At 41.5% G+C, this 13547-nt stretch overlaps 1 protein-coding gene across 3 annotated transcripts in view; it reads right to left on the bottom strand.

Annotated features, from left to right (window-relative positions):
* The window catches only part of IRAG2 (inositol 1,4,5-triphosphate receptor associated 2), a 38745-nt gene that overhangs the window by 706 nt on the left and 24492 nt on the right, over positions 1 to 13547 (bottom strand). The window contains exons 23-38 of one of the 3 annotated variants that reach the window (XM_065032310.1): positions 13001 to 13082; positions 9484 to 9530; positions 9331 to 9395; positions 9085 to 9201; positions 6851 to 6933; positions 6639 to 6711; positions 5790 to 5844; positions 5676 to 5703; positions 4971 to 5111; positions 4405 to 4539; positions 3500 to 3647; positions 2737 to 2780; positions 1988 to 2065; positions 1818 to 1882; positions 1280 to 1381; positions 1004 to 1108 (exon numbers count right to left, since the gene is read on the bottom strand). In XM_065032310.1, the coding sequence (XP_064888382.1) occupies positions 1004 to 1108; positions 1280 to 1381; positions 1818 to 1882; positions 1988 to 2065; positions 2737 to 2780; positions 3500 to 3647; positions 4405 to 4539; positions 4971 to 5111; positions 5676 to 5703; positions 5790 to 5844; positions 6639 to 6711; positions 6851 to 6933; positions 9085 to 9201; positions 9331 to 9395; positions 9484 to 9530; positions 13001 to 13082 (1368 nt within the window). Of the gene's footprint in view, positions 1 to 1003; positions 1109 to 1279; positions 1382 to 1817; positions 1883 to 1987; positions 2066 to 2736; positions 2781 to 3499; positions 3648 to 4404; positions 4540 to 4970; positions 5112 to 5675; positions 5704 to 5789; positions 5845 to 6638; positions 6712 to 6850; positions 6934 to 9084; positions 9202 to 9330; positions 9396 to 9483; positions 9531 to 13000; positions 13230 to 13547 lie in introns of those variants that run through there. The other 2 variants (XM_065032297.1, XM_065032304.1) reach the window with 2 other exon arrangements.

Genomic DNA, 13547 nt, shown 5'->3' with positions numbered 1-13547 from the left:
CTGCACAGAGGAATTATGGGATCAGTTCAGTTTTTCTTCAAAACTTGGAAGCCCTCCTCTCACCCCACTCCCCAACTCCTGAAACCCCTAAAGCAAACTAGACACCACAAACTTAGATTCTCAGCCATCAAAAGTGACAAGGTTGTTACTGCACTGGGAGCTCTGTAGAGTGGTAAGTTATGTTCTGGGTTTAAAATGCAAGCTTCAGTAAGCAAGTTCTCATATAAGCTGTTTAGGTGAGTGACCTGACCCATGACCCCACCTTGTTTCTGAAAGCACTGAGAGGTACTGACCTTGTTTTTCTTGTTTTCTAAGGCTTTGGTGCCTTCCTCGAGGTTAGGAAAAAGTCTTACCATCACACACTATCAAAATCCTAGACCTCTCATGTCATTGGGTACCTCTATCCTTTATCAAACTATAGAGATAAACTTTTATTCCTTGCAGTCTTCCTAGTTTTACACACTCGCTTAACTGTCTTGTCTCCCCCTTGATCAGGAATGCTCACGGTGGAGGCTTAGTGTAGGAGACCCATTTGGAATGAGCAGTTTCTCTACAGAGACACAACAGAGCTTTCCAAGGGATACATGTTTGGAAATGACAGCACTCGCTTTTCCTTGGCTTGAGTTATCCAGAGAAATTAGCTCAAATACTCTGGAGTTACTCTCAACAACTACACATCTCAGCATGTGCCAAAGCTGCTGCTAAGTTTTGCACAGGCCTCAAATCCTTGATCATGTTTACAGGGGCAAAGGTTGGCATGACCTAGTAGCCCAGCTGTAACAGCTGTCACAGGTTAACCAGTAGAGGTGGGATCATACATAACTTTTTTAGTATTAGTAATGAATTCCTGGTGGGATGAGTCTTCAGCCCCCAAGATTATCCATTCCCAATTGCTTTGTGTAAGAAGTCAGCATTAACTACCAAACCAAAGCTACAGCTTTGCTTTTCCCATGTTCACCCCCCTAAATGTTGCTTTACCCCACAACAACATGAGAAAACGTACGCTGACTTTAGGTTCCATTTTGATGAATATTTTCCTTTTTCAGAGATACTTTCCTTCCTTGATGGTTCTTCTTGTACTTCAGCAGGTGATTCTGACTGCTCATTTCTGTAAGCAAGCATCAAGAGTTCCAAAGCTTTTCCATCAGTTTGACAGAGCTCACAGTAGCTTGACTTAATAGCCCTGATCAGGTGGTGCCCAATTAAAAGTTCATTAAAAAAACAAACCAGTCAATCCTGCACACACACCTCAGAATTCTGAGGTTGCTGTTGAACTTACTTTGCTTCAGCATGTTTATCTTCATAGTCTGCCCAGGCATACGTGCTAACGAACCGCTGTAGTGAAGGACGCTTCTCATTTTGCTTTGCTCCCAGTCGCCCCCTGTCATGTTGTAAAGACATGCCTTAATTTCCCCATCAGATTTATAACAGGAAACTAGAAATTCAGCAGCAGGCTACTCATTTGGGTAGGCCTCAGACAAGTTTCAAAATCAGTTGCCTGAAATTAGGATTATTAAAAAAAAACAAAAGAAAATAAACAAAACACAGATCCATCAATGGCAGCTGCCTGAATTTCATCTTTTAGTTCTAAAGCAAGAAAACAGAGGTAATTTTTTAAAAACATTCAATCTTTAATTAAAAAAAGAGCAGTAGTAGTCATGAAGGCTTGTTTATCTATTGGAGCATGTAAAACTAATATGAAAGGTTTTTCCTAGACGTTATTAGACCTCAAGATGCTCCACAACCTGCTTAATGCAGGCACAGTTAGAGCTGCCAAATATTTGACCCTATTCAAAGACAAGCCCAAGTAACTTTACCAACTGCTTGATCTCCTGTTGAATTTATCACTGCGTTCATCACCATCAGGTTCATGGAGCTGGGCCTAGAGAAATGGTTTGACATGCTTAATGCACCAGCATTTTCCTCACTTCATCCCAGGCCAGTTTTGAGAAGGTGAAGCCCTCACCACCTGGGAACCCCCACTTACCAGTGGCAACCCAGTGCCTGCATTTCCAGTGCTCCTGGGCAGCGTTGCAATGCTAACTCTTCGAAGGGATGATGATGGCTATGCAAATAAAAGGCATTACTGACTCTACCAAGGAATGACTGGACTACTCACTGATTGCATAAAATACCACCTGTTTTTATACAAACTGTATAAATAAATGATACTTCACCTGAAGTGACACACAAAGAAGAGTCAAGCCATAAGCACAGCCCAAACCATGTCCTTACAGGCAACAGCTTTCCATATTAACTGCTTCCCTCCCACCCAAGCATCTAAAATGAGGCTGGCTACACAACTTCCAGAAGAAAAAAAAACAACAACAAAAATCAAAGACATCTAAATTCTAGTGGTGTTCACAGGAATTCCTACAGTCAATGTGAATTGTTCCCATCTATTTTTATCATCTCTCTGTGCTAAACCCTTGTTCTGTAGCCTCAACGACAGAACCATACATGAACAATATTTCTTAACCACAGCATGACAGCAGAGATATTTTAGCTTCTGTGAACGTTTCATCTTTTGAGTGAGACCACATGCAGTTCCCTTGGGTTGGTGGGGGTGACTGGAAATATATATCCTTGTGTTTGATGACATCGGCCCATCTTTGAGACAGAAAACCACCAAAGTCAAGCCAAGCATGTAGCAGGTCATCAGTGCATGACAAGGCAAAGAAAATAGACACACACACACACACTTGAAATTTAATGTTAAGCTGTGAATGCCATTACCTTGAAGTTAAAAGAATTTGATAGCTTTTTATTCATAGATTCATCTGTAAAGAGATCAAACATCAGAAATGCTTACAGGAATGCAGTGAGCTTCATTTGCAACTAAAGATTTGACTTTTTGCACTACCTGTTTAAGCAAAGAGCATATCAGAGTATCCTCAGGAGAAGATATTTCAGGAAAAAAGCTTTCAGTTTCATTAGATAAGTTCATAATATTTGTGCATTATACACCCTCTACAAGCATCAATTTCTATTGCTATCACTAAACGTGCTCTTCTATTATCAAGGCAGTGTCCTCTTACAGGACAATCTTTTACAGCCAGGAAGGAACTGCCTGTGATTCAGAAGGCTCCTGTGAGGGTTTTACTAGTGTGCAAGACTGCCCCTTCTGTTTTTAAAATACGCTATTTTTTTCAGCAGAATTTAATCCTTTTCTGGCAAAGCCACAAGTACACAGCATCGTCTGAAAACCTGACCTCTGTACCATCTGCTTAGAGGGGGAAATTCAGAGCACCTGCACTTCAGGAGTCTATAATTCATATTTAGAAAAGAGCAGGAAGCCTCTGTTGATTCATCACAATTTACATACAAATTTAGTTTCAGAGAGTTGTTTCTAATATTGTTAGTAAATTGGTATTTTCCCCTCTTTTTTAGGAAAGTAGATAAGACAGTCATATAACCTCTCTACCTAATATGTTAAGCTTCAATTCGATAAGAGTTTATCTGACAGGTGCTAAAAAGAAGACAGACAAAGCAGTTTTACCTCGATCTCCAAGAGAACTAAAAGATCTCTCATTTTGGAGCAGGACCTGTTTCAGCTCCTCAAGTTCTGCATGTTCTTTTGCATACATGCGCTTCAGGTTTTCCACATGCTGAATCATTACTTCCACAGCCTTGCTGACACGACTCTCCTAACAGGGCAAGTGCAACAGCATAAGAGAAAAGCAGCAGCTCTTTGAGGAATCCCATCATGTTTATTTAGAGTTTAAGACTTAACCATCTACTCTCATCTTGTGTCACTGTGATGCAACATCCTCTCATTTTTCTCCACCCTTTCAGAGTTTCAGTGCAACCCATCTCCCAACACATGCCAAGTTACACAGGTCTCGTTTCTCCGATGGTTATCTTCAAACAGCCTTCATTTCAGAGTCCTCATCTCCTCTGCTCTACAGTCTCAGCTGCCACCAGGCATTTGCTCGTATTGCCAGGTCATATTTTCATGCTGTCATTATACACAATGACGCATAACATTTAAGTGGGTATTTTTATATTTCCATAGATTTAGCTTATTAGCAGCACTTTCCATAAGGCACATAATTACCATTAAAGCATCAAGACTATTGTTACCATATTACATCCTTGTGGTCTCTACTGTACACGTCCCTCTGATGCATTTTTTTTATTTTGGTCCCCTTTTTTTAATATGTTCTGTGTTTTTCTGCAATGTTAGGGCAATATAGCTACTCTCACAGTGCCTGGGATCTCTTATAACACCACAAACAGAGAAGAGAAAGCCAGGACTAGGCTGTACTGGTCAGTCTGCATTACATACAGAAGATTCCCAAATCTAATTCTGAAATCAGAAGGCCAGCAAAGAGACATGGACATCCCTTTTAAATTTAGAAGCTTTCAACTTGGTACAAAACACATTTATATGGAAACTGTTACCTGATTAATAGCTCCCAACATCTCTGCTCTACTGGCAACTCGGGCTGCATACTGGCCAAGGAACTGCAAGCTTTTCTGCAGCTTCTTAATGATCTCCTGCGCTTGGTTATCTTCTTCACACAAAGGAACTAAAGCCTAAGAGGCATATTGGTAAGAAAAAACAGTGTGAGCTGTTAGTGGCAAAAGAGGAGTGAACCCATCTGATGACCCTGAGCAGTTTGTGTCCAGGCCCACACAGTCACAAGATCAGCATCCAACATCCTAGATCAGCATAACTTCGTGCAGACCTCTAGTGGGTAGAGATTGCAGCTTACTGAGCATAGAGGCAGCTGGACACAAGGCTTCTTGCCCAACACCTGTGCAACAGAAAAACTACTCATTGTCTGAGCACACAACACACCCAGATGAAGGCTATCCCTCAAATACCAAGTCCCTCAAGTAAGCATTTTGTTCAGATTTAGTTAAAATGTATTTCTCTTACACAAAACCCAAGAAAATCCATATTAAGAGAGATGCTTTCACAACAGCTCATCCCATCCACCCTACCAGCCTTGGCCAGCACTAACCTCTAACATCTTCAGAGCATTTGTGATCTCCTTTTTCAGATTTTCTTCAGCCAAGTCTCGAGACCTTTCTTCAAGCCTCACTCTCTTGTCCAAGGTGAACAAGTCACATTTAAAACCTAAAGACAACCTCAGAAATTCAGCCTGTTGTGGAAGAGGAAAAGATTTCAGAATAACCCAAGTGATGCAGAAGTTTTTAAAGATTTAGATGCTAACATGACATTTGGGACTATACTCCATGAACACAGTTACATGCGAGATACAGAAGAGAAAGCAAACACAGCCCACTTCCTCAAAGCCAATTTTCCCATCTGTAGCGATGAGGAAAATAATCTGTAACCAGAATAGGTGTTATCTTGGAAGCACACAGTGTGCCATCTGTGCCTTTTGACAAGACCATCTTAAAGCAGCACATTCTGCCTGGGAGGAGGTCACAGCTATGCTCTTTCATGCTTGCAAACAAGTGTTTTAGTAATGATAAGTCTTCTGTTTGGTTTTACAGACCGCCAACTTTCCCCATCCCATCCATTCAAAAATTTCCACTGGGATAGGAAAGACAGATTTCAGAAGCCAACTTATAGAAATATACCCAGTTTGAGCAACCCAGCATCATTCTTTTATATAGGACTAGATAACAATCAGGGCTTATCTACAAGATCTTTCTGTTGTCTGAGATACTTAAGGATACCACAAGCAGTCAATGCTTACCTCCACTTCTTTCTCATTTGGAGAGTCACTGTAGGATAAGAAGAAGCAACCATGTAACAGACTGCAGATTTAAATTCATACCTGCAGGTGATCATTGAAAGTCAACACACTTACGGCTCATTTGGCTTTGATTTATCTCCTTTAATGCCACCTGCAGTGGGTGAACTCCCTGTGAAGCGAGAAAAATGTTCTCAAACAAAAATGAAAAACAGCCTCCCAAAAACAGCTTGTGGAAGTCTTTGAAGCACCAACAGAAGCCACGATTAAAGCTTTCCAGTGTTAAGCTTTTGCCAATAAGAACAATTTGTATGCCTCAGAGTATTAGTGTTGGTGAGATAGCAGAGCACTGTCACTTGTACAAAGCCCCAAAATTCAGTTGTTTAGTTGGCTTCAAGTGGCATTTAATTAATGTAACAACGGTTAATTATAGCTTTTGGTTTAACTTCCTAGCCTGTAGGTTCAGGATGTTACATGATTTACTACCCATCATTAACTTTTAGTGAACTCCAAAGGCAAAAGGTGAGGTGATTAGAAGAGCGGAGGCGGCTCAGCACAGTTCAGTAGAAACATCACCCTGCTTATCCATATCACATTTACCCAAAGCCCCGAGCATAGAGGATGCTGCTTCAGAAATCTTTGGAGTGGGCAGGCATGCCAGAACTTGTTTCAAATATACCAGCTCCTTTGCAACTCCCAAGAAATTTTACCTCCTGTCTAGAGGAAGGTGGAGCTGGTTAGTTCAGTATCTATAGAAAGCAGAGAAGCAGGTTTTGCCTGGTAACATCTTCCCTCTCTCCAGTGCTAATCCGTTTTGATCTGTAAATGGAGCTACTATTCCTTAAAAACAAGACACCCTCAGAATTTGATGTGGGGCAGGCAGCTCTGCACCTCTTCACACAGTTCTTACACAAATGACCAAGGCTCCAGTGAGTTACATGTACGTGTTCAGCAAAAACCTCTTACCTTTCCTACTGGGAACAACAGCTGGTGCTTCCTCACTCTGCCCTTCGTTATGTTTCTTTTCCTGGCCCACCTGCTAAAGGCATATCAGAGAGTAGTCATAGCAAAGGAGCAGCCACAACACCACTGGAAGGGCCCGTCCCCTCTCTCCTGCAGTTTTTCTTTGTAGCTTCTCAGCCAAACCAACTCTGTTCCCCTGTCACTAAGACTCTTACCGGGTCTTGCTTTAAAACATTTTGAAATGCAGTTTTGTGTTCTTCCATCCCAGGGCAGACTTTCTTCTCAGCTGGATCTGCCTCTGGGGAGAAACATTCCAGAAAACAAACATAAGTATAAAAACAGAGCAAGCCTCCGACACCCAGCGTATTAGCCATGGACCAACAGGGTTAAAAGAAATTGCAATAAATGCCAGGAGAAGGCACTAAGAAGGAGAGGCAGAAGCAAACAACACTACAAACATGTAAAAAGTGGTATGATGATTACATTTGGCTTGAAAAAAAAAAAGCCAGTAAGTGTTACATGTCAACAAGCAAGATTATTACTCGTGATTGTAGTTGCTCTAGTTAAAGCTGAAAGAGTTGCAGTAATATTCCCTTCAATACATGAATTTCATTATTTTACTACCACCATGGGGTTGGTTGTTTGCTGTTTAAGGAGACAGTTTATAATTATTTTTTATTTGGAATTCTATAAGCATAGGAATATGTTAAATACAAACAAAACCAAAAACAACAACAAAACGACCCAACCAAAAACCTAACAGGCATAAAGAGGTGAAATGATGTGAGCATTAAATAATTATCTTCTTTCATGTTACAGAATACAAGATGAAGGAATAGATGCTACTTCAACTGCTCTTACAGAAGAGCTTGACATAACCAGGTTGTGGGAATGCACACGGTTGTGGTATTTCAGGTATCCACAAGCTTCAATCATAGTCTGACACTTGGACTGTCCTTTGCACCCAAGAAATAAACTACCAGGGTGTGCTAGAGCCAACAAAAGAACTCTCTTTGCCAGAATATAAGTGATAATGAACTGGTAAGATCAGGAACTGATGATGCCAGCTCAAATGCCATGCAAACTTTCAAATGCTGCAATTTAGAAATGCTTTAAAGCTGACAAAAATAACCTCCAGAAAGACAGCTATTAAAAAGATTTAGAAAGGAAAATATTTAAGAAACTGAAGAAAGTCCCTCGTACTAGTTTCTTGTGTAGCAATGGTTATGGCAGCTATTTATACCTTTTCAGAACTGGTACCTTTTTTTTTTTTGGCTGTTTATACAGTCACACACCCCCACAAAGAGGCAAACCAAAGAAACGGAAAAATGAGCTTCAGAACTGAAGCGCCTTCTCTCTTCATCCTTCACATTAACAACAACTTCTGCTTAGCTCTCCCTTTCATCCCTGCTGATTTTTGCAGGGGTGCTGCATATCTAACCTGACTCCCAAGCACCCTTGGAGGCCATTGTGTGATACTAGCAAAGACCAGAAGTGGAGACTCATTAATGTCTCCATTCCAATACTAGAAACACTTTCTATTCAGAGATGTACAACAGGCAGTAGGATCTCAGATTTTAAAGCTGTTTGGACTTCATCTGTTTTGCATATCTGTTTTGCATGTCTGTTTCCTCCTTGCCAAAGGCACCTAGACCACATATGAAAACTAACTGCAGAGGCAAATTAGTAGAAAGAAAATATATTTAAGCGAGGGGACTGAATTAGGTGTCAGGAAGATCGTGCTAAAGAAAGAAACAAAACCAATCAAGAAGTGACGACAAAGTCTTATGTTTAGGTAAAGGTTAAAAACAGTTACAAAGAAGCACCACATCCTGTGCTGCTTATTCAGATAACTTTTTTTTAATAGCTTAAATACACTGGGCACAGGTACTCCAGTTTTGTTTTGCTTTTAGTTTTTTAAGCAAAAGTACACCATCAGATCCGGTAAGAATAATTCTTCTGGATGTTAATGACCATAGTGAAAGACAGAACCATGCACAAAGGCCTCTATCCTCATCTCTCTTTTTGACCCATTCCAGCATCTTGTGTACCAGCCATCAGTTTTGAAAGACAAGCAAGCGTTATTTAGTCTAACCATGTGTCACCAAACTTTTTAAAAACATGAAAACATTCTCTCTCCTCCCACAATTGCCTGGGATTTAGTGCCCACACGATGTTCTGCCAGCTGAGCAAGTGTCAAGATTTCACTAAGTCACTTCATGTTTACTTCTTGGAGTGCTGTAAGTCACTGGCCACCTGTAAGTAGGTAAAGCCTTATTCCTGCTCCCAGCTTCAGGGAGGGCTGTGAGCACTTGCAGGTGAAAATATTTGCAAAAACATAAATTCACAAGTTATTTTTCTTACTCAGCTTCCTCACTTCAAAGCTGTGCTGGAAACAAGCCGTTTCCTCACTTGCGTGAGTGCCAGAGCGCTGCAGCGGTTACTGTACCTGACACAGGAGCAGCTGGATCCTTATCATTGTTTTTCTCCATTGTTACAGAAGTCGCCACATCTTCCTCTTTTTCACGTGGGCACTTGGGTGATTTTTCCTCCATAGCAAGGCAGCCTATAATGTCAGGCAACAAAAGACAGAGCTCTTACTGTTCAGTAAATGCACTGACTAGAGCATACCTATTCCCAAGGCTTATCAGCACAAAAAAGATTCACCTGTCTGTGCCCCAAATTAAAGGCTTACCCGTTAGTGGCGCAGTGCTTTCCAAAGAGGATGGAAGGCCTTCTTGGGGTGAAGTTAAGTGATCACTGCCAAAACAACAGTTCTTTCAGATACTCGTTCATCCATAGTACACTATTTTGATAAGGGCTTTTAAAAGCTTGTACAAAACCTGACCTGGATGGGATCAGACTGGCTGGTAGTGTTGTCTCTGCGCAGACAGTCTTAATGGAAAGAGAGAAGAGTTAGTGGCAGAGAAAGGGTTGCCATGCAAGTAGTAAATTTGTATGTCAAAAGTTTAATAATTCACCCAACTGTACCTAAATTATTTCAGCAGTGAAGAACTAGATGGTAAGTATGCAGATTGATCTGCTAGTTTAAAGCCACATACAGTATATTATCACCATAAGGAGCAATAACTATGTTTCCACAGAAATCTTCTCAGGAATATCATACTTAGAGATTTATTTTGGTTCCCAACTTCATGTTTTGCTTCTAACTCATGTTTTCAAATGACCAACATACATGTTACCACACCACTGTTCTATCTTAGTGCTGTGCATCAAAATATATCCATTTTCAAGGTCTTGACCTCAGACCCCACAAGTGAGGTGCACAGAGCTTCACCCAGCTATAGATGGTAGAGTCGTTTCGGTAAATAAAAACGTTACTATTAACAGCTCAACCGAGCAGATGATTCAGAATGCAAAAAACTTGTAGTGTTGCATATTGTAGTGTCTGGCTTTGAATGATGTCAGTTTTCAATATTACATGTAACAATTGCCTAGCTGCCTCAGAAAGCTTCAGGCCTCCTCCTTTGTATGCAAACAGCAGAGAGGAATTGAGCAGTTAAGGGCTACTACGTAGTTTTGCTCATGTTCCTTTAACCACTATAATGCGGTTCTGGACCCAAGTCTTATCAACATCACACACAAAAACAACATCCTCTTAACCCTTCTAGTATGGTAAGGGAGATACTGAATGGGAAATGACCCTCTTCCTCCTTTCACCCTGGAAAACTCCAGCTTGCGTATCCAATTTATAGATAGGTCTCTATTTATGAGTGAAAATCCAGGGTGAAACAAGGGTTTAAGGAGTTAGGGCAGTAATGACTTGTGATGAACTTCACCACCGCTGAAGAGAAGTGCTGAACAGGGAGAAAAACAAACACACACAACCCCAAAACTCTCCCCAAGCAGAAAAGATGCGAGGCCAGCCAGCTTTGGGCAGCTCCTTACATATCAAGTGTCCAAGAGCACTACTGAAGTCAGGGCTGGGGGCAGGGTGGGGCTGGTGGTGGTGACATGCAACAGAAAAACCATATCAGCAAGTGATTATCTATGTTCTGGTGTCTCCCCTTCCCATTCAAACATTCTCAGAGGATCCAGAAAACCCAGTGAAGGTGAAAAACAGGTGACCAAAGTGCCCCGGTCACTTGTGACAGCAACTGACTGGTCCCACCATCAGCAAGTGCCTCTCTGTCCTCTCCATCCTCTATCCACCACAGCTGCATTACTGCATTCACAGAGCCTGGCCCCAGCCAGCTGGATGTTTCCCCTAATGCAAATCCAGGCTATTTTTGTTCTTATTTGAATTCTCTATTAAGCTGAAGGAAGTACAGCACTGCACAGGTCTACAGGAGTATTTGGGATGGAGAAGGTGAAAATGAGCAGCATGTTTAAGGGGAAAAAAAAGAAATTGAAAGAGCTTTCAAAACAAATACACACACACCCCCCCCACCCAAACCAACCAACCCACCTTTGCATCACCTGGAACTGAATAAAGCATTTCATTATTCTACATGTGCTCTCCCTCCCCAGGTAATCACAGGGTCAATGGTTTCTGTTTGCAATGAAGGAAACCCCTCAATTCAGTTTTTTAAACCACATACTGACTATTCGGATTATGAGTTCAAATGGATTGCACAGGGTACACTTAGAAAAAAAAGCAACAACAAGAAACCCCCACATTCTAGATTTCTTAACACAATGTATTTGTACAGGGCATTAGAGAATCATTCTTCCTAATAAAAGGATTGTGTTAAAGAAGATCCTGTAGCACTACTCTAATCATACTTTTTCTCCCCTTCATCCCTTTGATTAGCATAATCATCCAAGTTTCTGTCACAGCAGACAAGTTCTGGACACAGTCTTGTATAAATTCCCAAACAAGCACTAATATGTGGAGGGCCTATCATCTGGTTTTTAGACTATGATAAGACTTTCACATTTATAAATCGAAACAGGTATAAAACGCCCAAGTTTCATCCAGCTCTCACAAGAGTTTCTTCATTAAATAGCCTCTCAACTCCTCCAGTGACAATGATTTGACAAAATAACTTGAGTGAGTTATATGCTGAAGGTCTCAATCTGCTCAAACACATCTGCAACCACAGTGTAATAATTAATAATAAATAATAATAATAACAACTCCACACATCTAGGGAGACCTTTTCTGTTAAACAAGGATATTCAAATTTTGCTGCACATCATAGTTTTCAGAACTGGACACAGCCCATTTGCTTTTTCTCTGGGGCAAGCTTTGACATTTTAATTTCACTCTTCTAGAATATTCACACAGAATGTTTATCTATAAAGGCAAAAGTGGAAAATGGCATTTCTGAGCCCAGCTATACTTACAGAGAGCTCCAGAGCAACAAAGCATGGGCATTTCAAAAGACTTTGCAGGGCTGTGACTTTTCAGAAGGACTGGATAAAGCAAGACCCCTTGAGATTGTCCTCTTGAAGGTGGCTTAAGTAGTAGCAGCACAAGCAGGGAGTTCCTCACCTGCGCTACCGCAAGCAGCGTGCTGAAACCACAGGCAGTGCCCATCACTCTTACTTTTCTTTAGCCTCACTGCACTTTCTGCCCCTATTTGCCGCTACAAGCGGATCCCTGCTGCACTTGCAGGTACCACACACCAGCCAGGACACGTCTGAGGTTGCCTGCTTATTAGTCTTGCAAAGGTTATATTCAGGTTCACAGAAACTGCTGACCAATATTCACTCATCATCACCACCAACACCAATTAGTAAAACTAATAAGAAGCCCTGTGTGGTAGGGCTGAGGTCTAGATTTCATAGTGACTATTGGAGCACAGGCAGGTGTGCTAAGTGCAGCTTGTCTTGCTGTTACCATGAGAAAGGTGACTGACAGCTCAAGCTGTACATGCAGGATTCAATACAGCAGTGAGGCACATCTGAGCACATCAGCTGAAGGCAAGTTTCCATACAGTGAAGATGTCATTTTGCAGCTGTTACATGGTAGCCATGGGAGAAAGCACAGAGAAAGGCAGCATTCACTACTAAAGCATCATGTGGCTTCTTGCAGGTGGATAAAAAGAGCCAAATCGCTCTGACCTCACTGGCAGAACTGAGTATTACTGCAGAAACAGCACCGTCTCAAGCCTCAAAACCACATTTAAAAATGCTCCCTAGCTAAAAGCATGACTCAGATGCACGTGAACATCAAGACATTTGGGTCTATAACTAAAGCATTCCAGAAGTGTAGCCAAATTGAAGGGACTACCCCACACAGAACAAGATGTCACAGCGCCCTGCTGACTGGTGCCAGCTCTGTCCACCTTGCAGCAGCACTGATTTATAGCTGCTCAGTCTGTATCTGGCTTTAAGTAAGGCACTAAATGCTTGAGCCCATTCAAAACCACATCTCAGGCATCAGAAACAGCACTCACCTCAGTAAGTGAAGAGTCCATCATTGTAATGGAAACAGGAAGGTCTGCATCAGTATAGCTACCAGCAGAGCATATTTTCCATCTGGCAATACACATTTTATTTGCATGTTGCCCAAACAACAGTGAGATACATTGCCCATTTTCCTTAAGCACATAACAACTGAAGTCACCACTATCTGTATAGTCAGACAGCTGGTCTCTCAGAGAAAGACAAATTCATCACCAACATAAATCCCTCCCTCCTCCCCCGAACAGCAAGAACCACCACCAGTCCTTCTCCCAACCTCCTCCACACTGCACAGCTCTGCAGAAAACCAGTGGCAAAAGCTTTGAGAGTGGCTGAGTCTTTTTCTGCAGACTGCCTGCCTCTGCATCTTCAGGAACATCCTTATCTTGTAAAATATTCACTGACAACAGTTAGCTAGCTTCCATAATCTTAGGCAGTTCAATCTCTATTTTAAAGATCTAGGGAGGCAGCTTAATAAGCAAAGACCTCAGAACTCATGCACTAAACTCTGCAAAATAAAAAGTGACTCCTCAGAGACAA

This window comes from Columba livia, chromosome 1 (genome assembly GCF_036013475.1).
Source record: "Columba livia isolate bColLiv1 breed racing homer chromosome 1, bColLiv1.pat.W.v2, whole genome shotgun sequence".
NCBI lineage: Eukaryota > Metazoa > Chordata > Aves > Columbiformes > Columbidae > Columba > Columba livia.
This window is presented reverse-complemented; position numbering and strand designations above follow the sequence as displayed.